The sequence below is a fragment of the Lissotriton helveticus genome, chromosome 4_1 (assembly GCF_964261635.1).
Source record: "Lissotriton helveticus chromosome 4_1, aLisHel1.1, whole genome shotgun sequence".
In the NCBI taxonomy this organism is placed as follows: Eukaryota; Metazoa; Chordata; class Amphibia; order Caudata; family Salamandridae; genus Lissotriton; species Lissotriton helveticus.
Window position 1 is genome coordinate 554,441,727 of NC_136063.1, and position 27,179 is coordinate 554,468,905.

At 46.2% G+C, this 27,179-nt stretch overlaps 1 protein-coding gene across 4 annotated transcripts in view; it reads right to left on the reverse strand.

Moving 5' to 3' along the window:
• KCNB2 (potassium voltage-gated channel subfamily B member 2) overlaps positions 1 to 27,179 on the reverse strand; it is a 1,207,953-nt gene that overhangs the window by 413,476 nt on the left and 767,298 nt on the right. For 3 of the 4 annotated variants that reach the window (XM_078687150.1, XM_078687151.1, XM_078687149.1), the window contains one exon: positions 15,525 to 15,545. The exons of the other annotated variant lie outside the window; for it this stretch is intronic. In XM_078687150.1, the coding sequence (XP_078543276.1) occupies positions 15,525 to 15,545 (21 nt within the window). The remainder of the gene's footprint in view (positions 1 to 15,524; positions 15,546 to 27,179) is intronic. 4 annotated transcript variants of the gene reach the window in all.

Here is a 27,179-nt window from a genome sequence, read left to right on the forward strand (position 1 = left end):
ATTTTTCAGCCCCACCTGAAATTTGGCTCTAGTTGCCCGCCTGGTGTGGGGCAACATGGAGAATCATTCAAAGTGTTTTTTTTCTAATCCCCGCCGTGACTGAAACGAAAGTGAACTGCCCTGGTGAAGACCCACAGACAAAAAGTACTTCAAAAATGTTTTAATGAGGTTTAAACTTTCCCTTGAATTCCCTTAAAATGCTCATTCAGAATATCTTATCGCACGCGATTTCCTTAACTAATTGTGTTTGTGAAGTGTTTTAAAACAATTTCATGAGTTTACATTGATAAATGCTTCATATAGGAAACTAAAAAAACCCAGAAGCATTCCCTCCAGGTCTTGGTTCTCCACTGACATCAATGATGAACGCAGACTCCTAAGAGCCACGGAAAGATCCTGGAGAAACAACCCCACTGCCCTTAACCGGGACCAACTCAAAACAGCCCGCAAAGCCTACCTCAATCATATCAAGAACAAAAAATCATCCTTCTTCTGCTCTGCTCTAGATGAGGCCAAAAACCGCCCCAAAGAACTCTTCAATATCATCAGAAACCAAACCTCCATACCCATGTCAGATAGCTTAACTGCGTCCAAATCCCAGTGCGACGACTTTGCTAACTTCTTCAACGAAAAAATTGCCTCAATTGACCGATCCTGCAGCAATCTTTCCGCCCTTTCAGAGTTGCACCCTACTGCTTCGATCCACCCTAGTTCTTCAACGGCAACAACTCGCTGGTCTTCCTTCCAACCCATCAAAACCGAAGCGATAAGCGATCTCATTGCCATCGCTAATCCCTCGTCGCACTCACTCGATCAGCTGCCCTCGAGACTGACGAAAGACCTGAAACTTACTCTAGCCCCCATCTGGGCCAAGATTATCAACAGCTCCTTGAGCGATGGTTCAATTCTTGACTGTCTTAAACTAGGTCAAGTCACGCCACTCCTAAAAAAACCTGGCCTCGACCCTACGGTCCTGAACAACTTCAGACCAGTGTCAAACCTGCCGCTCTTATCGAAAATCTTGAAAAAATGCGTGTCATCTCAGCTAACACAACACCTGGAGATCTTGAACCTTCTTGACCCACACCAATCTGGGTTCAGAAAGGGCTGCAGCACAGAAACCGCAATCCTCAATGTGATGGATGACCTGCACATGTCTCTCGACTCCAACCAATGTAGCCTCCTCATCCTCTTAGACCTCTCGGCAGCATTCGACACAGTGGATCACAACCTACTACTCAATGTCCTTCAGAAGAGAGCGGGTCTGGATAAAACTGTTCTCAAATGGTTCGCCTCCTTTCTTAACAACCGCACTCAAACTATCAAAATTAAAAGCTACAACTCGGACCCCCTCCCCATTACTAGAGGAGTCCCACAGGGGTCAGTACTCTCTCCACAACTTTTCAACATCTACATGGAGCCCCTCACTAAAATTCTAAGGAACTCCAACATCCCTTTTCACCTCTATGCAGATGACACACAACTCTACCTGGAAACCAATTCGATTGCAGACATCCACAGACTAAATGACACTCTCACAAAGGTACAACACTGGCTCTCATCCAACCACCTCAAACTTAATGAAGAAAAGACAGAAGTGCTCCTCATCTCAAACAAAAATGAAAATCCCCAAATACTCGAATGGCTCAAAGCTTTAAACGCCCTCAATGTTCCTCTTGTTCCTACAACCTCCGTCAAATCACTGGGGATCACTCTGGACCCAAAACTGGACATGAAGGATCACATCTCTAAAACTGCCAAAAGTGCTTTCCTTAACCTGAAACTTCTTTACAAACTTAAACCCTTCCTCCCCTTGAAAGACCTGAAACAGGCCACTCAGGCACTAGTACTCTCCAGGATCGACTATGGCATTGCTACTCTGACTGGAACAGCCAAATCGCACCTAGGTCCTCTGACGGCTACCCTGAATGCAGCAGCTAGAATGGTCACAGGAACTAAGAAATTTGAGCACATCTCCCCGGCTCTCAAGGACCTGAAATGGCTTCCGATTAATCACCGAGCCAACTTCCGCACAGCCTGCCTCACACACAAAGCCCTACATACTGGTAAACCGGAATATCTGGCCAATAAACTCAAGAGAGCCGGTCAGTCCAGGACCCTCAGAAGCTCCAACACGCTCCTACTCATACCTCTGAAATCACAGAAACGCAAAAGATCTAACAGGTCCTTTGCGGGAAATGCTCCTAAAATATGGAACTCCATTCCCCCACACATCAGGATGACAACCTCCTTCCTAAAATTCAAGACACTACTAAAAACCTTCTTTCTGGAGCGAGCTGGATTATAAAGAAAATCTCCGTCTGACTCTTATAGCTCACTGTCTGTTTGTCCCAGCGAGAACCTGATGACTCTCCCTTGTTCTCCGCCATGTTGCCTTCATGCTATCAATGTATAGATATTTACTTCCTCTATGCTTTCCCATTCTTTCCCTACCCTGCTCGACCTACCTGTTATGTTGATACTCATTTGTTCCGTTGTGAAGCGCTCTGATACCTTCGGGTCTAGCTAGCGCTATACAAAACTTAAATAAATAAATAAATAAAAAGAAATAAAGCAGGTTCAAGCCTTGCTTCACTCCTTCATTCAACTCTTTATTCATTATCACAGGTTGTTAACCAGAAAGTATGTAATTTACCCTCATTGACCTCAAAAAAAGCAAACCCTTTCGTCCCGTAACAAACTTATAATCAAACTGAAAGAGCTTTGCATCATATAAAAACACTGTCCACCTGGTAGAGTAGGTACACATTAAGGAGAATTAATCTTATGGGTTGCTCAAGATAAGATGAACAGACTGAGGTCACTATTTCTTCTGTGAAATGGTTCTAGACCTTCCTCAACAATCGTAGCCAACAATGTTGAGTGAGCCAATCGATTGATCACCTTGAGACGATTGACCACCTTGAGACGATTGGTCACCTTGAGAGGTGTTATTTGGAGCAGCTCATCTGTTTTATGGCAGTTCATGGCAGTTCTTCGACATCTATGTGGACCTATTATAGTAGTCCCTAGACCAGTACTGCTTGATGCTGTAGATGTTCAGGCTTGTACTGCGGTATGCCTATATCCACTTTCAGTTGAAAACCGACTGTTGAATCAGACGAAGACTGACATCTTTATTTCGTGAGAACCAAAATCCACCCATCTGAGTTGACCCCCAGGCAAGGGGCATCACATGCTAAAATGAAGTGTCACATTTGACTGTGAACTCTCCTTTGTTCCCTGTCAGTGCAGCGATCAATGGCACCTACTTACAGTTCTCCCTACTCCAGAGAATCCTACTCCTCCTGGATGAAGGTAAGCCCTTGCAGTCGTCTGCTGAAGACTAATGTAACGTTGTTTAAATCAGGCTTTCAAAGATACTCCTCGGAAGGCTTCAGAGTTTCCATAATAAAGTGGCCATGTGTGTGTCTGCGGCCAAGCAACGACTTAAAAGTAGTCTTAAAACTAATGCAGTGGCTCCCAGGAGATGCAGGAATAAAGTTTAAAGTGCTGTTTGCCAATAATAGAAAAGCCTTACTTGAGCAAAGGTCCAGGGCACCTGCAGAGAATGACCACCACAACACACCCAACTGAAACATCTGATGATCAATTACAAACCTTATCCCTCAATGAGCCGTCAAAAGGAACAAGCATGGGGGTATAGTTCTGTGAGTCTTGGCATCCAGCCTGATGAACTCACTGTGTTGATCCTGAGGCTGCCACTAAACTAAAGAAAATCAGGTTCAGCAATTCACAGACAATTGAACTGTTCATGCTTGATTTTAACGAAACTCCTTGTCCCGGAGGTATCGACTACAGAATAGTAGACTGGTTGCCTTTCTTCGCGGCACAAAACTCCGCCAAAAGGCTCTGAAATAGCCAAAAGAAGAGTTGTGGCATCCTATAAAAACGCAAGATAAATAACTAAAACTCAACCATTGCAAGAGCTTATTTTCAAAATGCCAACCTAAAAAATGGCAGGAAAGTAAGTACACGGTAATTTAACTGCAAAACAGTCAACTCTATGGATGCCATGTTGACAAGCTGCGTAGGATGTGCCAAAATGGAAACATAAAATAGCAGGGACCTTGACGTGTAAAAACACCCTCATAGTAAAAATATGAATTAAATCAGGGAAGATTCAGTATACTTGAAAGGTTCACTACCTGCAGCAATCTGTCTTGGCAAGGATGCTGGGTTGATTCTGCAAGATTGAAAGCTGATTCTATCTGGTGCTTGCCATTCGTACCTTAAGCACAGGCTTATTGACATTTGATGGTTTTGCCGTTCAAACATGACCTTTTCTTTGAGAAAGGATTTGTAATTGTTTTTCTTTCCATCTGACAGAAATTCACAACACATGGATTGATATCCACATGTGTGGGTATCAATCCATGTGTTGTGAATGAGGGGCGCTCGGCGGGGACAGAAAAACTAGAGCTCAGCCAATGAATTACAATTATTCATCCCTCCGTGTGCCTGTGTTATACATCACTCTGTTGCTGATGTAAGGGCTTGATGAATGGCACGGGGCCTATAAAATAGTTCCAGGTAGAGCAGGGCTAGGGCAATCAACCCCCTCCCGAAGGTCCTCGCATCAGTACATCACTTGCAGATTGATGGCCAGATCAATGGGAGCAAGGCAATAAGCACATGTTGTCTAGAAAGAAGAAGGAATAACAAAAGGAAGACTTACACCATGAATAGAGAAAACACTGTCTGCCTTTCATATTAAAACTCCTCACACTGTCAAACTCACTCAGAACATATAACTCTCAGTTCTGTGGTTGCAGCACAGCAGCAACAAAGGGTAATGCTTGCCAGCTAGACACCATCTGCAGGAAACAAGGCATTGGGAATGTCATTAGCTGGGAGAAAGCATTGTCTCGCTCATTTGTGTGCCTCTTCCTTAAGATTATTTTGAAAACTGTGGAACAGAAACAAGTTATCTTTTCGGATTTCCAAGAAGTGCAGTTAATAAACAACAACAATTACGTATACTTCTTAATTGTAAGTTAAGTAGAGTTTGTGAACACTGCTCAGGCTTTAAGACCATACCTCCAAATTAGAAATAACATTTTAAAGCAATAATGGAGACTGTATCAGTGCGCTTTACTTGGTTGTAACATACCGACCAATCATCCTGACCATTTAGAATCATAATATGATATGAGGAATAGAGGTGGCCTAGCCACTCAACATTTAAAATCCATTTGTCATCCCTGCGTTAACACAAGTCCAGTTAACTTGAAGGGATGCATCAGCTGATGCTTTACAGTGGGAAGCAAAGGACACATGCTGGTACCAATAAACTGCCTTGGAGGTAGCCAGAGAAACAAACTTTAAAAGAACAAGGCCCATCTTCTGCCTTAAGAGGGCAGAGAAGGGTAGTAACGATCAAACCCAATGGCGCTCCGTGATTTTCGTGGATTGACTGCTCACGTGATGGGCTTTCGCATCTGCAGTATGTCTCATCCTGGCCCCGTAAATGGAGTCGGAATCATTAATTGCAGGCATTTAGCACTATTTTATTTCTCTGTAATGGGCGCATACAGTGTTTGCTCTCAGAGATACAGTACTCATCTGGCACACTAAAAACCGCTATCCATTTTTATGTTACCTCCTCAGGGTTAATGATCAGAATTTTAATATGGAGTCCACACAAACCCACTTGCATGTACTGCTTTCGGGGAGGTGGGGTTATTTTACATGATCTTCGTTAACTTGAACGAAGGTGCTATTTAGCTCCATTTTTCACTCTGTGAAAAATGTGTTTTGCTCTGTTTGCTTTTAAATGGTACAGTGCCATTTTACTGCAGCATAAATTAAGGTTTGTTTGTGCCTATTGTAGTCGCAATATTCAGCAAATGTCACAAAACAGCACTTACAGCTGCAAAAAGAAAACCAGCACTATTGTGAACAAGTTGTAAATATGGTGTACAACAATGGCGGCCAACACAAATAAGTGTGGTGAGGCGGTTGGAGGGGGCAAGTGGGAAGGGGGAGCGCGTGGGGGGGAGCATCAGGCGGGTGATTAAATAATGTTAAAAAAAAAAGACTTACCTGGTGCTGCCGACCCTCTCGCACTCCTCTGTTTCCAGTTCCTGGTCACAGCAGTTCCTGGGACAGCATCACAGACTCCCCATCCAAATCCCATGCTCCACTGAAGCATGATAGCAGTGTAGGGATTGGCTTGAGTGGGCTGGATTAACGATCACTCAGGCACAGGAAGTCTGTGCTGTTTGTCCAACCTGGCTGTGCAATACAGCTGGGTTGGAGAAACGAAAGTGTGCATGTCAGTTTGACCGGCCTAAGGCGGCCGGCTAAACTGAAATGCACCCTTAAAAGTGCACCTACCACTCTTCCTCCCCCCTCCCGTGGCCCAGCAAGGCCCCTCCCTGCACACGCTGGGTCAGCCAGCAGCTGAAAAATAAAACGATAATAAAATATAATTGTATTTTATCAGCTGCTGGCTCTGAGCCAGAGGGGCGACTCTCCTCTGCCACTGCGGAGGAGCCGCCACTGGTGTACAATGCTAAATGGTACCTGTGGAGTTTGGTGAGGGCGCTAGGCCCTCATTCTGTGCACAGGTAAATGAGACACGGACACAGTAGTATGGGGATAGGTAATGGGCCCAGAGCACGTGCGCTCAGCCCCTTTATTGGCCAGTGTCACATGACCTGTGACGCCTGGTGGTGGGTGGGTGTTAGGTGTGCTCATTACAAAGAACTGAGACACTAGACCGTGTCTCCCGTCACTACAACCCTCCCTGCCTTAGTTAATAAAATTACACTAACTAAAGTCCAACCTGTGGGAAAGAAAATAGAGTTCACACAAAACCCATAACTCAAATCACGACGACTCCCACGTAGTCTTCTTTACCGCCAGTCACTTTAATTGCTGGCACTGGTGTCTTTTCTTGCCTTGGCAGACTTGTGGCTTGTAAGTGGGCTGTACAGTCTCTCTCGCTCTGTTTCACATCCTGAGAACGCGTAGAAGTCCATAGCCGGTCTCAAGTGTGTTGCTTTCCGCTGGACCATCCTAGTCAAGGTGCTTGGTTCAAGCTGGCGTCCGTTCCTGACGGGATCTTCAGCTGCAGGTTATCCGTCTCACGGATACCTCTCTCACGTGGGTGTCCCCTCTCACTGGACGACCCGGAGGCCCTTCTGCCAGGCTCCCACTGGACCGGAGGACGTGCCGCCTTGTCGCTCCAAAGTGTTGAAGGACGTCGCTACGGGCTCTCTTCTCCGTGTCCGAGTTCAACCTGAAAGGGTGCTGTTGGCGCTGGTTCCATCTTGTGCGACCTTCGGTCTTCCAGGATCTTCAGCGCGAGCTTCAACAGTCCGTCTCTCGTTGGGGACCCGCTGCCACCGGTGTCCCTGAGGCCTCTGCCCCTGGATTTCCGCGGCCCTTGTGTCCGTTCCATCCCAGAGGTGGGTGTTGCCAACAGACCGGCCTGCTCGCTTCCGTCATTCCTGGATGACTGTCGGGTTCGCACGTGGATGCTTGCTTCCAGTGATGTTACTTGTCCCGGTCGTGCGTGTGGACTGTTGTGCACCTCTCACGTTCTCCTTGGTGTTTCCCCTTCTTGTGTGTCGTAGTGTCTTGGTCCACACTCCTCTTTGCTCTACTCCATTCTCATTGTCTTCCTGTCATCGTGCTTCTCAGACCTCTTCTCCTTTCCTTCTCTTCGGTGGTGGCAGACGTGCCAACCAGACCTCTTCTCCTTTCTTCTTCTTTGGTGGTGGCAGACGTGCCCCTTAGACCTTCTTCTTTTCTTCTCTTCTCCTTTGTGGCGTCGTGCCACTCCTTCTCCATCTTCCTTTCCTTTGATGGCGTCGTGCCACTCAGGCTTCCCCTCCTTCCTTTTCGCAACTTGGTCTGGTCACCTTGCTGTCTTCCTCTTCCTGGTCAGACTTCTCTAAGCAGCGTGCACGCCGCCTGCTTCCATCAGGTCTTGTCCTGGTTCACGGACACTGTCTCTTCTCATCTGTGACTGGACCGGGCGTTGCGATCTTCTCTCTCTCTTTAGACGTTACATGTTGAATTGTGGTTGTTAAAGTTCGTTAGTCGCTGATCGTGGACTGTGTCTTGGTGTTCGAACTTCTTGGACATCTGGCCGGTCCACTCTGCTGATGCTGGCAGGCTATCTTCGGTCCTCTTGTGGGATACTTGCTGTGTTGAGGTTTGTTGACCCTTGCTTCGGTCACCTCCTTTCGCGACCCCCCGTGGGTCGGCTTTTTGTGCGACCATCTGGCTGGCTGGCCGGCTTCTTGGGTGCGTCACGTGTGTGACCCTCCGGGTTCTTCTTGCGACCATCTGGTTGGTCGGGTTTACCTTCTCTGCGACCAGATGGGGTGGTCTTCTGCGTGAGTCCTCACGCTCCGCTGTTTTCGGTTGGGTCGCTCTTCGCTCCGTTCCGGTGCTTGAGCGTTGGCGCGCTTTCGTCCACGCTCTTCCTGTGCTGCGTTTCTGTGCGGAGGGTTACGTCACCACTCCAAGCTTCTTCGTGTTCAGGTCAGTTTCCCGTTACGTCACGGGTGTGCTTGCTTTTCTTCTGGGACCTTGGAGCAGTGTCGGCGGTCGTCGCGCTTCCTCCCTGTGTTGCACTTGCTTGTTGGGGAGTCTTGGGACCTCTGTCTCTTCCCGTGGTGGTGGTGGTGCAGTTTCTTCCCTGCGGTTGCAACGACAACCTGTGGCCATCAGGTGCCGCTCTGCTGGCAGTTGGTCTCTGCTTGTCCCCTGTGCGTCAGGTGGTCTGCGCCTCTGCTCTGTCTCCTGCTCCTGGTCCGTGGAGTACTGGTCGCCATGTTCTCCTTCGTGCGTGGAGTTCCTTCACTCCTTGCGTGCTCTTGCGCAGGTTGTGCTGCGTCCTTGGTCGGGCTTCCTTGTCGGTGTGCGTTGTTCCTGCGCCAGTCTGGTGTCCCTGCGTGTGTCCTGTGGTGCTAGTGTGGCGCTACTGGCGCGTCCCAGCACCCTCACTAATCAATGTTCCCCTGTTGCAGTTACTGGGTTGCATTGGTGTGTGTGTGTGTCTTTTGCATCAGTCTTGGTGCATGCTAGTGATTTCGCTCTTCTCCTGGCACATGTGCACTTGGCTCGACGCACCTGTGCTCTCCTGTCACTGTGTCTCTGCCTTACGCCATGCAGACCCCTTGATCTGCTGCTCACTTGTCCTGGGGCACGTTCGGTGCTTTGGCAGGCTCGTGCTTGCTCCAGTCTCTTTACAGGGTTTGTTGGGATTTGCGTGTGCAATTTCGCAATTGGCCACTAGGTCCATGCTTTTCTCGGTGTCTCGCCGCTTGCTGGGACCCGTGGAGAGCTGCTCCTGTCCTGCCTCAGGCTGCACTCGCCGCGCTGGGGCGGTGAGAGACCATACTGGCTCCCGAGGGCTGCTTCCTTACTCTTGGTGAGTGTCTGTTACTTTCTCCGCTCCCGGCCCCTCGCAGCAGGCCAAGTGTTCATGGGCTGCGGGGAAGGGAGGGAGTCACTCTGATCGGCCTCCTGCGTGTCTCCTTGTCCCGTCTTCACTTTAAACGGGCAGCGCTCCTGGGTGGCTCATGGCGCAGGTGGGGCTTGGGCTGCAGTGGCAACCTGCGGGTGGGCTCCGCTTTACTAATCAATGTCCGGCATGGGGTCGCTGCACTTGCGAGTGGGCTCCGCTTGCAGTTGGACTTTCGTCACGTTGCGAGGGGGTTCGGGAGGCGGTTAGCTACTCCGCTCCCTCCCCCTCTTTATTCTTTGTATTCATTGAGGCGTGGTGGACTCCCGCGGGCCTCCGGTTATCGAAGGAGGGGTTGCGCCACCTCATGTGCAGTCCCCAGTCCTTTTACAAAGCCTGGGCTCACCTCTGGCCGGCTGGCCGCTTTCCACGCAAGGCGGATGGACTCCGCTCTCTTCTCTGCATAGTCTTAGGGGGGGAGTCGCTTCAGGCTCATGCGGCCCCCGCAGCTTTCAGAGCGCACGGGCTCACCTTCGGCCTACGGGCCTATTTCTTGGCAGCGGTCGTGGCGGGTGGGCTCCGCTGGCTTTCCTCGGGTCCGGCCACCGGTGCGGCCGGCGCAGGTGGGCACTGCCCGGTCCGCTTCTCTTCGGTGGGGTCTCGTCATCACGGCCGGCACAGGTGGGCTCTGGCCGGCCCGCCTCGCAGCTGGGGTCAGTCACGGCCGACACGGGTGGGCACGGTCGGTCCACTTACCGGACGTGAGGTGCGGGGTGAGCTCCTGGTCACCTCGTGTGGCATCCAGCCCGGGGCACGGCACACGCCCCGCGGGTCTCACTGCAGCCCGGCGCCGATCCTGTGGAGGAGTGGGGGGGGGGCGCAACCTCGCCTCTCAGCTCTCTCCTCTTCCCCCACGATGTTTTCCTTTCAGCTGGCACGCATGGCATTGCGTTACTGCCTCGTCGCCATTGTGGAGTTTGGTGAGGGCGCTAGGCCCTCATTCTGTGCACAGGTAAATGAGACACGGACACAGTAGTATGGGGATAGGTAATGGGCCCAGAGCACGTGCGCTCAGCCCCTTTATTGGCCAGTGTCACATGACCTGTGACGCCTGGTGGTGGGTGGGTGTTAGGTGTGCTCATTACAAAGAACTGAGACACTAGACCGTGTCTCCCGTCACTACAGTACCATAGAGCAAATAGGTGGGAACTCATCATGCCACCCCTCAACAAGAACCACCTGGCCAATTGACTCATTCTAGCCATAGGACTCTTAAGAAAAGCGAGATCATGCTAGGACTCCTACGAGAAACTAAACCACGTGTGAACATCTCACTGGACGAGCTTTCAATACTGTTCTCCTTAGAAAAGTCCATCCGCTGTCATTCTGCAGCTTTTTAAATATGTAAATGCACATAAAGTTGCTTTGATTAATTATCGACCATTCTTCCACTCCATTCATTTGTGTAACTCTCTTCCTTTTCCCTACTGTTCTTTATCTTATTCAAAAAAAGTGTACCTACTTATGTGTTTATTCGTTTGAGTTTGATTATTGATTTACTTTTTGTCTTTGTTCGTGAGATTCTGTTGGCAGATAGGAAGGAAAGGTGCTATAAGTAATAGCTATACTGTTCATGATTTACTGATTATGGACCGGATTCACAAAGGTAAACTTACACCTTTGTGTAAGTTTATGATTGCTTGCTATTCACAAAGTGATTTAAGAGTGGTATCTTTACGAGTGCAAAGTCTGAACACATAAAAAGACCTATCTTTTATGTGTGGGGACTCCGCACTCCTGAATATATACTTGTAAATACCTTTGCGAATAGCAAAAAATCGTAAATTTACGCAAAAGTATAGGTTTACCTTTGTGAATCGGGCCCTAAATGTTTTATTTCATGCACTTTGCTCTGCTATGTGTTTTGCTTCTGTTTCAAAATTTCTATTAATGAAAGTATTAAATAAAAAAAAAATACATAGGTACCTGTGAACAGTGAATCTGCATCTGGTAGAGTGCACACAGTGACGTTAGTCACACATCGCTCTGTTCTGTCTCGCAGTTTTACTGCTTTATCTTGAGAACTATTATAACCTGAATGTAAAATGCATTCTTGGAATAACTTTTACTCTGATTTGCCTTGGACACAACTCAATTGAGTTCTCATAGTAATTGGTTTACACAGTTCTAAGGATCTCCATTCTTGACAAGCTAATAATAAATAAGAAAACTGTCTGTCCTGCCATCATTAACAAAAACAACCAGAAACTTTGGAAATCCTGTTTGTACTCCTGACATACTCGCTTCAGAAGAGATTGATTTGTAATTTTGAGGTTTAAATTGCGTAGCTCTGCCCACGTGGATACTTATTAAGGATGCATTTGGAGTCTATATTTCTATACCTGTCCAAGCTACAGCAAAGTTCGAACTCTTTTGGTTACTGCTGACTTCAGCAAAAAAGAGCCATTTTTGAAATACCATGCCTTTGAAGCTAGATTTCAAAGGATATCAATTTAACATTCCGCTCATTAAGTGTTGCTAATCATGAAATGCCACGAGGCTATGCTGACCTGTCAGTATCAGCAAGGTCATTTCTACTGAAGTGATGACAGCTCATATTCATTAAAAAAATAATTATATCTTCTACTTTACCTTTGATCAGTGCACAATGCATACTTATTTCCTAACTAATTTATAGTATAACGAATTTGGTAGCTAGTGGGTTTATCCCAAGCACAGTGTTTGTGTTTGTCAGACTTGTGCAGCCTACCAATCACCCTGCAGTAGTCTAAGAGCACTTTGGCTCAGATGCATCAGTTCGGCAAGCAGTCAGTAGTCGCCCAGACTCACACCAGAAACAATTAACCACATTTGCTGGTAACAAGGTGGTAAAGCGTTAGGAAGAGGAATCAGTCTGAAATTGACTTTATGAGCTGGATAGTACCCGGTTTTAAGTATCTATAGATTGCCCAGGGCAGAGTGGTGACACACAAGCTGGCACATTCAAACATCTGCCTGAATAAAAAGGTTTTAAATACCTTCTGAATCCAGGAAAGTGAGTTTCATGTCTAAGATGTATTGAGAGAAGAGATGATCATGCACATGACATGTCCTTCCACCAAATGTCTTCTGGCAGAATGGCTGAATGGGAAGTGAGTTCCGCTCCAAAGCCACGGAGATCATCTGCGGCGTACCCCAGGGCTCTTCCCTCAGCCCGACGCTGTTCAACATCCACATAGCACCCCTCGCCCGACAGCACGACCTCAACATCATCTCCTACGCCGACGACACCCAGCTGATCATCTCCCTCACTAAAGACCCTCACACCGCCAAAACCAACCTCCACAAAGGAATGAAGGACGTCGCTGAATGGATGAAGAACAGCCGACTGAAGCTGAACTCAGACAAGACGGAGGTCCTCATCCTCGGCCCCACCCCAACAGCCTGGGAAGACTCCTGGTGGCCGACAACACTGGGAACAGCACCGACACCCACCGACCACGCACGCAACCTACGGGTCATCCTCGACGCCACCCTCTCCATGACTAAGCAGGTCAACGCCGTCTCCTCATCCTGCTTCAACACCCTCCGAATGCTCCGCAGGATCTTCAAGTGGATCCCCACCGAAATGAGAAAAACAGTCACCCAGGCCCTCGTCACCAGCAGGCTGGACTACGGAAACGCCCTCTACGCAGGAACGTCGGCCAAGCTCCTAAGACAGCTGCAATGCATCCAGAACGCCTCAGCACGCCTGATCCTCGACATCCCCCACCGCAGCCACATCACCCCCCACCTGAGAGACCTGCACTGGCTCCCCGTCAACAAGAGGGTTACTATCAAGCTCCTCCTCCACGCGCACAAAGCTCTCCACAACACCGGCCCAGCATACCTCAACAGCCGGCTCAGCTTCTACACCCCCACCCGCCAGCTCCGCTCCGCAGGCCTCGCCCTCGCCACAGTCCCTCGCATCCGAAGAACGACTGCCGGCGGCAGATCCTTCTCCCACCTCGCCGCCAAGACCTGGAACACCCTCCCAACAAAACTAAGACAGACCCAAGACCTACTGGCCTTCAGAAGACTCCTCAAGACTTGGCTCTTCGATCGGTAGCAGCACCCCTCCCCCACCCCCCAGCACTTTGAGACCCTAACGGGTATGTAGTGCGCTTTATAAGTGTCTTGATTGATTGATTGATTTGCTAAAGTATTTCAGATGGCCTATAAGGGATGAACAACCTAGCCGAGTAGCACAGTGATTTATTGGAGTGGCTAATGTAAAGGCTATCCCAATGATTGAGGTGGGGTCAGGATTAAGGCTATTCTTTGAGAGAGGTGGCTGAGTGGAAGGACATGTATTAGCAGATGTAGATGATTGAAAGAAGATTTGGAGCATTTATTTGAAGTGTGAAGGAAAATTCATGGTCTAAGACCAGGCAAAAGTTGGAAGCTTTTTCCACTGGCAGCTGTAAAGAGCCCACAGACTCAGGGCAGGAGAAAGGTAGTTCGATTAGATTGACTGTCCCCAGGTTCCTGATTTCCACTTTTTTACCGTTCAGACATAGGCAGGGTTTGTGCATCCTGTGGCAAACTTGCAAAAGTCAGCGTGATACATTTGTTAAGCCACAAGCGTTCTTCTTTAAGCATAAGATAGAGATGAGTATTGTCCCCCTATATGCTATGATCTATCTCGCAGGCATCTAGCATTTCGGATGAAGTGTCGAGTAGACGTTGAATAGTGTTGGTGATAATATAGGGCCTTGATGAACAATTCATGCAATGTTATTGGATCTGTAAAGGAATGATCTCTCTATTTACTAGTTAATAGCATCTGGTTAATTCAATTACTCTCCATCTATAACACTGGCAAGTTATAAAGATGAACACAGATGTGGTAATAGTAGTATCACGATGTGCTTTTGTGCACCACATTCAATCCTACAATATTAAGATCTGGAAAAACATATTGACTGAATCATTTTTATAAACACTTGCAGGGATGCAAGTCTAGTTCTTTGTCGAGTCGTCGAGTGGCATTTAGCATGGCAAATGGCAATGTAGTGACAAACACCTCGAATGCCATGAATTCAAACACAATCCCCTTATCTTACATTGCTCAATTCACATGATTGACTAACCTTCATATATATATCATTACTGTGTAATGCACTGAATTTCACTCTAGAGTAACAAACACTTCAATATGATGTATGGTGCTAAATATCTCCCCAATCCCTCCGCCCCCCAAATAAAGCACCACCCTGACCAATTTATTCAATCAAATTATAGGACTTCTATTCAAAACTAAACCTTATGTGGACATCTGGTTTGAAGTGCCCTAGTGGATTTATTCCTTAAAAAAAAGTGATCAATTGATGTAGTGAAATTGAATTTTTTTTTAAATTAAATCGCACACAGATATTTTTTTGATGAATTGTATGCATAAGTATCGCCTCTTCTACTCTAATGCGTCACCCGTGTTACCCTCTTCGTTTTGTTACTTACTTTTCTTTATCATTTCTTCTACATAAATATTTATTAGTTAATTTACTGATTTATAATTTGTTGAGTTAGGGTGAGGAGAAGAATTCAGTGAATTCAGTGAATCATGTTACACAGCTGGCACCATGTATTTTTTGTTGTATGATTTAAAAAAAGTGATTTTCTGTGTTGTCTTCTAAGATTATGTTGATAAAGGATAATATGTATGCTCAACAACATAAATCCTTAAGGTGCTGCCCTTAATATACATATCTTAGCCTTATATTAAAATGAATGTGTCTGCTCATCAGATCAGTCAGACTACTGCATTAATGATCTGTGCCACAAACATTTTCAAATCAAGTTGCAACAAAAAAATCACATGGGGAGGGTTTTAGGAAGCTTCCAGTTTGAATATCCTTAAGTTTGATTTCATAATAGTGCCATAGGACGTGTAAATATATATAGTAAATTGGCATATTCACCTCTAATTTTAGAGCCCTGCATCTGCTCACAGTGGACTATTATCTAGGTTTTCATGTGCTTCTTGCAATCATCAGACATTTCCATTGCCAAACTCCAGATAACTGCCAAACTGTCTTACCTTTACTGGCAGTCTAGACACCTGCAGAAGAACACAACTGAATTTAGGGGTGGGTGAGTGGCTAAATCTATTTTTTTAAAGCTTTATTTATAACTATAATCATAGGCAGATGACACAAAAGTGAAAAATCAAGAGCAATAAATAGCATTACAACAAAGATAATTGATTATTGCAATAAAAACCTTCTGTCCTAAAAACATTTGATATTGCAAAGTTAAGAAAGAACAGTTTTCCTTATCTTATGTTCCCTATTTTAGCTCTCCAGTAAACGTTATCAACCCCATGAAACTTTGGTGTAATATTTCTAAGGTTTCCTCTCCCTCGCCACTGCTCTCCTTGAATATTCCTGTTTACCCCATTGTTGCAGTTAATCCTTGGACAGTTTAATGTTCTCCCCAAATTTGGACAAACTTATGGGTAGAGAATACAATCTTTCTTTATTTCTAACTTGGCTCATCTCAAATCTTGGTGGTTCTAGCATTTTCCAATTTTGTAGAATGAGGGATTTGGCTACTAGAGAAGCAATAAAAACAAACTCCTGTGTTTTTGTCAAATTGTTAAATTTAAGTTAACAATCCCAAATAGGGCTGCCAAAGAAACTAAACTTAGAGAGTTTTCTATTAATCCATTGGAAAATCTGGTTCCAGTAGTCTGACAAATTTGGGCAAGTAAAGCAGACATGAGTCCAGTTTCCTAAAGAATGATTACATCTAAAACAGTGTCCTGAAACTGCTGGAAACATTTTTTTGTAGCTTTGATAGGGTGAAATATAGCTGACACTTATAAAAGAGCACCATACGTTTAAAGTTGGCCACTCGTATGGCCTTATTAGACCATTCGTTGTAAACTTTTCACAATGATGCATCTATCCAACATCCTGTGGACTCATGTATTTTTTGCAGGGTGATGGGGACTATCTGACCGTAGCATTTCCGCTACAGGATTCTATTCCAATTCCCTATCCCCAACATTTCCCTTAAATAAAATGCATGGCTAATTGCCGTGGGGAGTTGACCATCTGGAAGATGTAATTTTCTTACTAAACTACATAACTGAATATAGAAGGACAGAGCCAGAGGTGGTTCTGCTCTACCCCTTTTAACTTGCTCCCAAGTCTTCAGCGTCCCCTCAATCAATAGATCTTTTATTTGATAAACTCCCATCCTTTCCCATCTCCTTACAGTCTGCAAATCCATATGTAGTCCTTGATTCTTGCAATGTTGTATCGATATATCCGGGGGGGTAAATTGAGGTCAATTGAAACTCTTTCTTCATTTGGGTGAACCTACATAAAATTATGTGCTGAGTCTTGTATCTAGTACATATGGGTAATCTGCGGATCTTGATAAAGGGTACCAGCTGTATGTTATTCTCTAAGAAAATTTGCTGGAGATAAAAATGTAGTCCATAGTCATGTAACATAGCTACACGTCCACACCAATCCATGAATGCAGCTTGAAAATATGTTTTAATATGGGGTGGCCCTTCTTCCAAACTCAGCAGTAGAGTTTCTAATTTACTGCGAGGTTTCTTGCCTGTCCAAATAAATGTATGAAATATTTGTTCTATGTCCGAGAAGTAATTTTGAGGAACCTTAATAATGACATTTGAAACAAGCATTGAAAATGCAATAGGTCTGACCTTTGATTAAGTTAAAGCCATTTGCTTTGTTAATGGTATTGTATAGCAAAGCAAATGGCTTTAACTAAATGAAAGGCGAGACCTATTGTATTTTTAATGCTTGATTAGGACTTGTGCCCTGTGGGAAGCTCCTCCAGTTCGTCGTTTTAATTGCATTTTCTATGACGTTTAGTTTTGTTTATCCCATCATAAACTTAGGACCACGAGTTCCAGAAAGCAAAGGAAAAATCTGGATATTTTCAGATGTTCGCGCAAGGGCCGGGGAAATTTGAGATCCTTGCTTAAAGTCTCTCCATTGGTTAAACAAAAAGAGCTAGGTACACGCTTGTAATTGTAATAGCATTTACATAGCGCTTACTACCCCTGAAGATGCGTCGAAGGGCTTTTCAGGAACTTGCCGGCTATTTTTTAACACTGCCTTTATTCAGTGTATTTTAAACAAAGCTTATCCTCGTGTACATGTGAAATGAATAATTCTCTCTGATGCCGGCTGTAGATATTACTTTTGGGAGTCCCTGCAGTACAGAGAGCGATGAACTGTAGTTGCCCTTGTAATGTCACGGACCGGCGAAAAGGTGAACATGAGCCTTTCTTCAGAGCTGGTTACTTAAAAGAGTCCCTCCCACCAGACTTTGAATGGGACAGCCTTGAATATCAAGAGGAGTGGGCAGAGCCGCACCTGTACCCCGGTACGCACCGCTAAAGAGCCCAAAAAGGGAGACGCTGGACTGAGACACCGAGTAAGTACATACATGGCCTGGACTAGAGTGGGGTAGAGGATGGGGCTGGCAGATACTGGTTTGTTTCTGGCCCGGGGCTATTATCGTGAGGGCATAGGGGCAGGAATGTGTTGGAGTGATTATGGGCATCACAGGAGTGTCGTTAAAAAGTGGACGAATACCGCTGTAGAGCCATCGTCGGGAGTACTTGTAAGGTCTTTGGTGGTAGTTATTGTGAAAGCGAGGTTCCGGTCTGTCAGGAACTGTGGTGAAAGGAAATTACAAAGACTGCCTTAAATCGTAGGGCCATTAAAACTGAATCGCTGGATGTGCCGTGAGTAAAATTAGCAGATGATCCAGGCTCTACCAGCTTTCTACCCTGGTGAGCTTTCAGTTTACCAAGCAAATCGATTCACATAAAAACGAACCCAGATTGTAAATAACTCCCATCATGCGTTAGGTTGGCAACGGAAGGCCAAGGATATCCGTGTACTTGAAAAGACTCCTGTTTCGGGTCAGTTGGGATTTGTACTTGGGGTTCACAGGTCAGGTCTGGCAGAATTCAACAGCGGGGCTGACTGAGGTAACATTACTCATTTTATTCACACACCATATGAAATATATCTACAATACTCAACCCCGTCCTCAGCCGGCTTCCTTTCTGATCAACGCAGAACTATTGTCTTGATGATTTGTTTATACTGTTTCTGAGGAGAAGGAAGAGCTATTTTTGTAACGCCGAAAGGACTGGCCTGCCTCTCTGCCAATTCTTGGTAACGGGAATAATGGTCAGGCGAGAAGCGCAAGTTAACTTTAGGACGCACTTTCTCAAGTAAGCACAGTATCATACAGGGTCCTCGTTTTTAGGGGTGCGAGTGTGATCGGACGTCATGTTGTCAATGATGAAAGCATAAAGGCATAAAATACTATGTCTACTGTGGCGTTTTGCCTGACCACAACATGGCCATCACTCGCGACAAAGTCCCGTCCTCCCATGTGACATTGTGACATTTTCCCGTTTCGTAACCATTTATTCTAGAGTGGAAATAAGCAATCCGCGGGGGCTATCTCATGCATTAAATTACAGAAACCAAGTTCCACGCCGTGCGTTTAAGGAGAATGAGTGCAGCTTCGAAAACCATAGCTGCGTACAGGATGCAGCCGGCAAGTTGCGTACAGGAAGAGGCATTTTCGTTGCTATGACAACGAAATGCAAAATGGCGTCGGACTGTCCACAGTCCGTACGGACACACGCATGCTGTCTGCTATGAACAAATGGCAAGAGCAGCCATTTTTGTCCATGCAGACGCGTGCACGAAAGCCCTTGCCAGAATCGATTACAAAAGGTACTCGCATTAGCGAGGGCAGCGCATGCGTTGCTTTCGCCAGGCGAGACCTCAAAATGAAAATAAATAACGGGAGTGTCATCATTGTTATCAGTGTGGTTCTCCCAATTATTGAAAGTGGTAGAGGTGGCCAATTGTTTAAAATATTTTTAACTTTGATTAATGTTGCTTCATAATTAGGTGAAAAGAGCTGTAAAAGTCATGCAAAACCATGATGCCCAAATAGCGAATTGGGTTTGATATCGAAACCTGCATTCGGAGATCGCTAGGTAAAACCTGATCAGGGCAATTAAACAGTAACATTTCTGACTTTTGATTATTGATTTTGTAGCCCCCTAAATCGGAGAAGCTTCTAATTGTGTCAAAGGTTTGCTTGATGTTTAGAGAATCTGCCTCGAAAAACAGAATTAGGTCATCTGCAAACAGCGTAAGCTTTGGTGACCTGGGTGCTTTCATTAAAGGGTTCTGACGTATCGAGGGAAGCTAATGGTACAATAAATAAAGTAAATAAAACCGGGGACATTGGACACCCTTGACGAGTGCCCTTTTGAATCTTGACCCAGTGGTATGCGCATAGATTACAACTTTGGCCTCTGCTTTATCATATAATTTCTGAATCTGAAGCATATTGACAAAGTGCAAAGGAAACTCAAATTTGGTTAGAATGGCAAACAAAATATCCCAATTAACTAAATCAAAAGCTTTTTCTGCGTCAATCTAATGACTGCCGCATTTCTATCGTTATTTGTGAAGAAATCTATAGCATGGACTAAAGATTTGTATTATGGGCAAGAATACCCCCTGGCAAAACCACATTGATCATCCTTCAATAGCTTTTGTGCTGGTAGAATTTTTCGAGTCGCGATCATTTTAGTAAACGATTTATAATCAGTATTCAGTAAACTAACTGGGCGAAATGACCTGGGATTATCCCAGGGTTTACCCTTCTTTAGGAAGGTAACTATAACTGCTTCGGAAAAGGTTTTGGGAATCTGGCATCAAATACTAATACCAACAAATTTGTTATCTGTGGCATAAATATTTTGTAGATTTCGATGGGTAGTCCATCGCTACCACAAGCTTTTCCACTTGGGGATGTTTTATGGCTTCCTGGACCTTGATATCAGGGATTGGCTGCGGAACCTGAGCCTTTTGGGTACAGGTGAATGTTGGCAACTCCATTGTGTTAAGGTAGCTGTTGACCTATTCAGCAGATTTTGGTGCTGTCCCTTGGTGTCTCTTCCTGCACATAAACAAAACTTAAATGCAAGATTGTAACTTACATATGTGCTGCTTCATGCATGCAGCACACATGTAAGTTACAAAACAACATTAAAAAAAAGTTTTGTTTATGTACAGGAAGGGACTTTGCTTTTTCCATGTGTGCTGCACAAGGCAGCACACATGGAAAAAGCAAACATGAGGAGAAATAAACCATTTCTCCTTGTTTCGCCACCTTAAGACCATATTTTTCCTGGTCTTAAGTTTGGACCTACCTCCTATTTATTCTGCCCTAGTGAATAGCAGGTAGCGTCAAACTCAATGGGTGTTGCGGTGGAACGCCCACCGCTACACCCACTGCCCGCCCCTTTCACGCTAAAAACAGGCTGGAGGGGGCCATATTCACAAGGCAGCGTTAAGCTGCGTTAAGCCACTTAACAAGGTTTAACGTTGCCTTGTAAATAGGGCTGAGCCCCGATCACTACAACAACGTCATTGAAAGTGACGTTGTGGTGGCGATGGGAGCTTGAGAATATCCCCCACAGATTCTTATTTATTCATGATATACGCACCTGAGAGGAGGTAATGGCTTAGACTTCTAAAGTGCATGCATATTTTATGTGGCTACAACATCAAGAGCAGGGGCCTTTGTAATTTGGGCTAGGAGGCTAAGGTGTCTCCTGTCTCCCGACCAGGGGTCTCCAAAGTCGGTCCTGGAGGGCCGGTTCCATGCCAGATATTTAGCATATCCCCACTTAGATAAATGTAGTTATCATCAAAATCTAGCATAGATCTGACCTTGCAGGACCGACTTTGGAGAATCCTGACCTGGACCCTCACACTGCAAGGACTCTGGTGACCTACATCTGCCAGAAAGGTAAGTGGGCTTCCTGAACTCTCTTGCATCCGTCACATTATGCATCTCTTTGAAGTAGCCTGTGTTCCAAGAGCATCCAGGCTGCACGGATCGAGGATGCCGCTAAGCTTGAAGTCTCATAAAATAATAACATCAGATGAAAAATGCAAAAAAAAGACAAGACATGGCTTTTACTAGCAACATCTAATGTATAATCTATAAGCTCTCTTTAATACAGAATGTCAGCAGCGCGGGACCTGGTTATGAAATAAAAGCCTAATGGAAAATATAATTTCCATTTATAGTTCTTTGAATTCAACTTTGAGGAAGGGGTGATTGGAAGGGACAAGGAGGGCCCTATTAATGTAAGTGGTACAGAATGCTTGGGAACAAAGGCGCTTAGGATTCAATTTAGAGACGCGCATTACATCAAGGAACCGCATCTAATTCTTAAGCCAAATGGCTGCACAGACGCATAATGCGCGGTAAGCAATGTGCGTTGCAAATATAAAAAGACACGTTTGCTCCACAGGATGTATTCGTCCAACCCCCTGGGTCCCACCGCCTAGTGCTGCTGTGACGTCCAGCATCACAACAATTAAAATATAACTTTGGCCAACTTCCCAGAGACCAATTCTTTCCACTCCTCTCGCTGTATTTCTATCGAGGGGACATGTAATTAATTATTAAAATAATTTCTTGTTCAGCCAGTACAGAATGTGATTAAAATAGAAACACAAGGCTCCAGAAATATAAAAATATTTCATGTTTTTGAGGTAGGACATGAGAAAAGACAATTCTTGGGTCTCCGTGAACCATTCTTGCTGGAGCAGGCATAGGGGGCTTTCTTCTCTCCACTTCTGCTGGCTCAATCAATAAAGGAATCTTACTTGGAACCGTAATTAATCCAAGGTGAGTTTCAACATAAAAATAGCGCTTGGCTACTAATTCAGGTCCCAATATTAATGTACTACTGACATTGGGCGACCTGGTCAGTGAACTGCTTCCCTCCCTGCCAGCTCCGCCTATTAGCTGCTGCCCGTGCAGCTCCACTGACCCTTGCTGGCTAGTGATCGAGGCCCTCCTCCACCTGCAGGCTCCTGCCTGCGCCTCATCCCTGGTGGACTAGTGGGGAGCATATTTGGTCTGCTGCTGGTATGCCTTCTGTCCTTGGACTTTCTGAATCTGCCTCTTTCTGCCTCTTTTACCCCTCTGCATTTCTATTCTTTTTGACTTTTTCTCCCATTTTTGCTTACTTTTTAACGTTTTCTCCACTCTTTTACTCCCTTCTTTTGTTCCGTGCTCCTGCCGCTGCTTGAACCCCGCGGCCCCACCCCCTTCCAGCGCCACATTTCCCACCTTCCACCTACCAACCACTACTTAATAGCAGCTGCTGTGTGGCCGTGCCGAAGGTGCACCAAAGGCAAGCCCGTCTGCACCCGTCCGCACCTGGACCGCACCCATTGCCATGGACCCTGGTTCGCGGACCTTCCAGTGATACGACACCAGCACCCACCTCGCCCTTAACACTGGCACCTGTCACACTGCGTCACTGAATAACACACAAGGACACTTCTCAAGCCAAAACTGTAGCTGCACTCTCACCCACCTACGCACTTCAGCTCTTCCCACCATCCGGTCCACCCTCAGCACACCAGACCGGCTCAGTTGCATCCTCCTCAAAACGTGCTTCCTCCACAAACACGCCTCAAAAAATCTGGGATCTTCTCGCTTTCATCTCCGCCAACGTAGCTTTCCTAACAGAGACCAGGATGAACCCCAGCTCGGGACCAGACATCGCCACAGCCAATCCCCAATGGTTACAAGATCACCCGCAAGGACCACACTGACCGACCAGGAGGAGGCATTGCCGTCATCAAAAACTCCCTCCGCATGACCACACACTCGGACCACCCTATCGCAGCCATGGAACATCTCCACTACCAGGGTCGGACCATCCCCAACACCACCCTCCACGGTACCCTTGTCTGCAGACCTCCCCCGCCCACCCTTCGCCGACGCCATTATAGATTTCATCGCACCTCATGCACTCGCATCTTCCGACTACATCCTACTCGGCGACCTCAACTTTCACCTGGACAACCCCAATTACCAGAACACTGCATCCCTTCTAGAGAACCTTGCCAACATCGGACTCAAGCAGCTTGTCACTTCTCAGCCCCACACAGTAGGACTCCGTCTTTTCCACCAGCGAAGACATCTCCTCCAGCCACATCTCAGAACTCCTCTCGACCAACCACTAATGTTTGCATTTTGCTTTCACCAAACCCACCGTACTCTACCGCACCCCCAGCTGTAACTGGAACAAGCTCACTGAAGAACATCTCACCGCCTCCCTCAACACAACCACACCACCGACATCCACAGACGGCAATATCAGAGCTCGCAACCTCCACCGATAGATCTCCAACTGTTCGGACATGCTGTCGCCCCTCAAGAAAGCACCCACCAAGCAATACTTCATGAAAGCCAGTTGGTTCACTGCCGCCCTCCACGAGTACAGACATACCTGTAGACAGCTTTAGAAGAGATGGAGGAACAACAAAACCCCAGAAGGCCATGCAGCCTTCAAAGCCGCCGTTACCACACACCACCTCCTCCTCAAAACGACAAAGAAAATGTCCCTCCAAGACAGAATCAACGCCAGTGAACACAACAGCAAATAACTCTTTGCCATTGTCAAGGAGTTCGCCAAACCCAACAGGGAGACCACAGATGTCCCACCCTCCCAAGATCTCTGCAACAAACTCAGCACCTACTTCCACCAAAACATCAAGCAGATCTACGACAGCTTCGACTGCCAAGACCCACCCATCATACCCGCCAACTCCACACGCGACACCGCCACTCCCCAACAGATCCTACTCAACTGGGCCTGCTCACCACAGATGACACTCTCAAGACCATGAAGATCATTCATTCCAGAACACTCTTGGGCCCTACCCATTACACATCTTCCACAGAGCCGCCACCGCCATCATCCCCACATTACGCCACACAATCAACTGCTCCATCGAGGCAACCACCTTCCCCGATGACTGAAACACACCGAGATCACCCTTATGCTGACAAAACCATCCGCCGACCCGACAGACCTCAAGAATTTCAGACCACTCTCTCCCCTCCCCTTCCCAGCCAAGGTCACTGAGAAGGCCATCAATGCCCAACTCTCCGAATTCATAAAAGCCACATCCTGGACGCCTCCTAATTTGGCTTCCAAAGCAACCACAGCACTGAGACCGCCCTCCTCACCGCCACTGATGACAACCGCTCACTCCTCGACCGGGGAGAAACAGCAGCCCTCATCCTCCTTGACCTCTCAACTGCCTTCGACACCGTCTTTCACCCCACCCTAAACACAAGACTCCATGACGCTGGCATCCGTGACAAAGCCCTGGACTGGATCCGCTCCTTCCTCACTATTTAATTATTTATTTATTTATTTATTGCATTTATATGGCGCAACAGCTACCCTGAGGGTTTCCCGGCTTGGAACACAGCGAGTCAGATTTCCACCGTTCCTCACGGAACCCATGGAGATCGGCTGTGGAGTCCCCCAAGGCTTCTCCCTGAGTCCCACCCTCTTCAATGTCTTCATGGCCCCCTCACAACCATAGTCAGGAACCACGGACTCACCATCCTCTCCTACGTTGATGACACCCAGCTGATCTTCTCCCTCACCAATGAACCCAAAATCGCAAGAAACAACTTCCACGATGGGATGAAGGCCGCCGCTACCTGGATGAGTGACAGCTGCCTCAAGATCAACTCGGACTAGGCCGAAGTCCTCATCATGGGGACCGACACCTACGTCTAGGAAGACTCCTGGTGGCCCGCTGCATTAGGAACCCCAAAAGACTACGCACAAAACTTTGGCATCATACTGGACTCCGTGCTCATGATGAACCGCCAGATCAACCCTGTCTCCTCATCATGCTTCCCCTCCCTGCACCTGCTCAAAAGGACTTTCAGATACATCCCCACTGAGGCCAGAAAGACAGTCACCCACGCACTCATCAGCAGCAGATTCGACTATAGCAACGCCCGCTATGCAGGCATCACCCAGAAACACCTCAGGAAGCTCATAGATTACCATTCGTTGGCCTCATTGTCACTCTCATTTGCTTGCTTCTCATTTGATGTCAGGAGCTGTACCTGGAGCGTGTGCCCATTATTGTGCCCTTACACTGCTCGTTTATTTGTGCTAGTTTTTTCTTTTTAGGTAAGTACTCTACAATGTACGTGGGTTTTTTAGCTGTCTCCCTCGTGTGCTTCTCTGCCCTTTGTCTTGCTGTGTGCTTCTCTGCATCTCTTTCTCTGTGTTGCTCTGTCACACTGTGTGCTTCTGGGCTCCTTGTCTCCGTTTTGATCTATCTTTGCCTATGTTTTTCCCATTCCCTTTGTTGCTTCCCTCCTTATCTATGTTGCTCTGTTTCTCTATTTACTTCCAGGCTCCCCCGTCTGTGTTGCTTTGTATCACTGTGAGCTTCTATGGTCCCCCATGCTAATTTGTCTTCTTGTGTGCTTGTCTGCCACTCCCATGTTGTTTCCATCCCCTGTATTGGTTCCCTTATACCTATGTCCACTGTTCACGCCCCCCCCCGCTCACTTCCCCAAATGCCTGCATCCCCCATGTTGCTTCTGCATTGCACCCTGGCATTATTTTCTTTTTTAGGTACCAATCCAACATGGATTGTTAAAAACATTTTTTAAAGAGAGCTCATTAAATTTTCTAGGAGCACATGCACGGTGAGCTTGCCTAGAATAATGAAGGGGCCACTGGCGTCCATTTAAAAAAAATGCTTTAGCCATGCTGCACAGCGTCAAGGATGCTGTACAGCATAGCTAATTCTCACTAATTCTCACTGGTAAAGCCAATAGGTCCAAAGGTGAGACCAATTGGCTTTGCCAGTGCTTTTTCTTTAAGTGTTTCATTCAGTTGACCCTTAAATAAGCTTGCTATAAGAGTGTTTCGATGCTGCAGAGGGTGAAATGGATCCATCCACAGTGATGTGTGAGGTTTCGAAGTCTGGTGACTTTCAACTTTGCAATTTGGTTTTGTTTAAGCTCACCATGAAATCCAGTGCTTCAGAATGCTTGCTGAATTTGACCACTTGACTTCCGGGGTGTAGCCAAGTTCTTTAACCTGCACCTTCCATGGGATATGTATGACTGCAATGAGGACATAGAATCTTTCACTGCGGGTTCTCAACCTGGGAAGCGAAGGCCTTCAGCCGCCTGTAATACCTGTCTTTCTAACTCATCTGTAATGAGGTCACTTGTGTTAAGGTTCCAAACAAGTGTTTCTCCTTCTTCAAATTATCATTGCCACTAAAACAATACATTTAGAACAAGCAAATATTATGGCTTTAAAACAGATGCTGCTTCAGATTTTCGAAATGGACTTTGACAAGAGACCTGCTTTCATCAAAATATCTCTCAGCTGCTAGGCTTATCCTTGGTAGCTCAAATTGGAACTAATCAATAGTAATGATTTGCAGCAGTAGCAATTCACGTTTTTATAGCAGTAAAGAGTCTGCCACCTTTTCTTTTTTCTCTGTTAGTATTACAGCGTATTGATGGCAACAGGAAATGTCATTTTAAATGCCATCTCAGATTATTGTGCTCTTGTATATAAAGGTTCCGAAACCCAAACAAGCCAAGCTTCTTTTTCTGCAACAGAAATGTTTTCTTTTATTTGTTTGTTTGTGCTGTTTTCTGTACAGCAAACGTGACTCACGGGTTCTAGAGTTCAGTACAAAATAACCCATATGCCAGATACACAGGAATAGTAAGTGTACAAACAAGACAAATGCAGGGTCAAAATAGGCAGCTACAAATTGTGGTGAAT